This window comes from Capsicum annuum, unplaced genomic scaffold, assembly GCF_002878395.1.
Source record: "Capsicum annuum cultivar UCD-10X-F1 unplaced genomic scaffold, UCD10Xv1.1 ctg1518, whole genome shotgun sequence".
NCBI classification, from domain to species: domain Eukaryota; kingdom Viridiplantae; phylum Streptophyta; class Magnoliopsida; order Solanales; family Solanaceae; genus Capsicum; species Capsicum annuum.
This window is the reverse complement of record NW_025820626.1, coordinates 1-3,071: the sequence shown is the minus strand read 5'-3', so window position 1 is coordinate 3,071 and position 3,071 is coordinate 1. Positions and strand designations below refer to the sequence as shown.

Genomic DNA, 3,071 nt, shown 5'->3' with positions numbered 1-3,071 from the left:
GCACTGGACTGCTGTGCCCTCCTCTGTTAAGTCTTCTTGGAATGCTTCAGATTCCACTCCTTGTTCTTGGGTTGGTGTTGAATGTGATACCACTCACCTTGTCACTTCTTTGAACCTCTCTGGCTATGGAATCTCTGGCCAATTGGGTCCTGAAATTGCTTATTTGGAGCACTTGCGTACCATTGATCTGAGCTATAATGCTTTCTTTGGCTCTATTCCTTCTCAACTCGTAAATTGCACTCTTCTTGATTACTTGGACCTGTCCTACAACACCTTTACTGGAGAAATCCCTTCAAAGATTGGAAATTTACACAAGTTGACCTACATAAGCCTCTACGCTAATTCATTGACTGGTAATATTCCCGATTCCTTGTTTTCTATCCCACATTTGGACTCCATTTACCTTTTCCAAAACAGGTTAATTGGTTCCATCCCATCTAGCATTGGTAACTTAACTAACCTTGTGTCTCTCTTTCTTTATGACAATGAGTTGTCCGGGCCAATTCCGTCTTCCATTAGTAGCTGTACTAACTTGCAACAACTGTATTTGAATGAAAACAATTTAGTTGGTAGTTTGCCTGAGAATTTAGATAAGCTAGAACACCTTGTTTATTTGGACTTAAGCAGTAATAGACTACAAGGAAGTATCCCTTTCAGTTTAGGTGGGAACTGCAAAGATCTTGACACTCTGGTCTTGTCATCCAACAATTTAAATGGAAGTCTTCCACCAAGTTTGAGCAATTGTACTAACCTACGAGTTCTTGCTGCTTTCTCTTCTGGTTTAAGTGGCCCTATACCTGCTTCTCTAGGCCAGCTCACAAAGTTAGAGAAGCTTTACCTTGCTGACAACAATTTCTCTGGAAAAATACCACCTGAGCTGGGGAAGTGCCAGTCCTTGCTGGAATTACTTTTACCAGAAAACCAACTGGAAGGTGAAATTCCTAGTGAACTAGGGTCACTCAGCCAGTTGCAGTATCTCGCTCTATATTCCAACAAATTGAGCGGCGAGATTCCCCGTGCCATTTGGAAGATTCAAAGTCTTCAACATTTTCTTGTCTATCGGAACAACCTGACCGGGGAGGTACCTCTTGAAATGACCGAGTTGAAACAACTGAAGAACATATCTTTATTTGACAACCGGTTCACTGGAGTTATACCTCAAGGTTTGGGGATTAACAGCAGTCTAACGCTGCTGGATTTCACGAACAACGCCTTCACAGGTCCTGTTCCACCTAATCTTTGTTTTGGCAAGAAACTACAGAAACTTATGCTAGGTTATAATCATTTTGAAGGTGGCATTCCTTCTCAATTAGGTAAGTGTGCTACTTTGGCGAGAGTAATTCTCAAAAAGAATAAACTCTCAGGTGCCATTCCAGATTTTGGTAAGAATATAAATCCTATTTTCTTGGATCTCAGTGAAAATGGCTTCAGTGGGAGAATACCCCCAAGTTTGGCAAATCTTGGAAATGTTACATTAATTGACTTATCAGTGAATAAGCTCTCGGGGTTTATACCACCAGAGCTGGCAAACCTTGTCAACCTCCAGGTTCTTGATTTGTCGTACAATAGTTTGGAAGGTGTACTGCCATCTCAACTTTCAAACTGGCAGAGACTGTTGCAGTTTGATGCAAGCCATAATTTGTTGAGTGGATCGATCCCATCCACGTTTGGAAGCTTGGGAGAGCTATCCATTTTGAGTCTGAGTGAGAATAATCTTTCAGGAGGTATTCCAACCTCCTTGTTTGAACTCAAGAAGCTGTCTGAGCTGCAGCTTGGCGGAAATGCACTTGGTGGTGAAATTCATTCAGCAATTGCGACTTCATCAAGAGAAACACTGAGGTTGTTGAATCTGAGTAGTAACGGGTTGACAGGTGAAATTCCTGCAGAGCTAGGGAAATTTACTTTCCTGGAGAAGTTAGATGTAGCTGGAAACAATATTACTGGAACTTTAAGAATTTTTGAGGGGATGCGTTCATTGATCTTCGTCAATGTGTCACACAACCTCTTTTCTGGTCCAGTACCTGCAAATTTGATGAAGTTCCTAAACTCAACACCTACCTCTTTCTCGGGAAACTTTGGCCTTTGCGTGCACTGTGATCCAGAAAAAGGCTCAAATTGCCCTGAGAATGGCACTCTAAGGCCTTGTGATCTCCAATCAAAAAATGGAAGACACGTAAGTGGAGCAGAAACGACAATGATTGCACTTGGGGTACTGTTATTTACCATTTGCTTACTCCTAGTAATTGCTTACATGCTTCTGTGGCGCAAAAATTCTGGGAAAGGAGTTGCAATCTGTGCTCAAGAAGGTGCTTCATCCCTGCTTAATAAAGTATTGGAAGCTACAGAGAACCTAAATGATAAGTATGTCATTGGGAGGGGAGCACATGGAATTGTATTTAAGGCCATCTTGGGTCCAGGGAAAGTGTATGCCGTGAAGAAGCTGGTGTTTGTTGGTATAAAGGATGGAAGCACAAGTATGGTTAGGGAAATTCAGACAATTGGAAAGGTTAGACACCGCAATCTTGTCAAATTAGAAGACTTCTGGCTGAGAAAGGATTATGGACTGATTCTTTATAACTACATGGAGAACGGGAGCCTTCATGATATTCTCCATGAGATTAATCCACCTGTAGCATTAGAATGGAGTGTTCGGTACCGAATTGCTATTGGAACTGCTCAAGGGTTGTCATATCTCCACTTTGACTGTGATCCTGCAATCGTTCATCGAGATATCAAGCCCATGAATATCTTGTTGGACTCAGATCTGGAGCCTCACATATCTGATTTTGGCATTGCCAAGCTTCTTGATCAGTCTGGAGCAACTTCCACCTCCAATACCCTCCAGGGTACAGTTGGATACATGGCTCCAGGTATCTTCCTAGTTTTCATTTTTTTTCCTCACACATCCTTTCAGTTGCTCTCTTATTGGAAACCAAGTCATCTGCAGAAAAATAATATTGTCTGTGTCTTGTCTGTTTTGTTGACAGAAACTGCATTTGCAGCTTCAAAGAGCAAGGAGTCAGATGTTTATAGTTATGGTGTTGTCCTGTTAGAACTTATAACTCGAAAGA

The 3,071-nt window shown here is 41.7% G+C and overlaps 1 protein-coding gene across 1 annotated transcript; it reads left to right on the top strand.

Annotated features, from left to right (window-relative positions):
• Positions 1-3,067, top strand: LOC107861605 (receptor-like protein kinase; the record flags this gene model as incomplete). The annotated part of the gene is given in 2 exon segments (XM_047402177.1): positions 1-2,870; positions 2,988-3,067. Coding segments are annotated over 2 exon segments (2,950 nt in total), but the record flags the coding sequence as incomplete, so codon positions are not given.
• Positions 3,068-3,071: the final 4 nt, after the last annotated feature.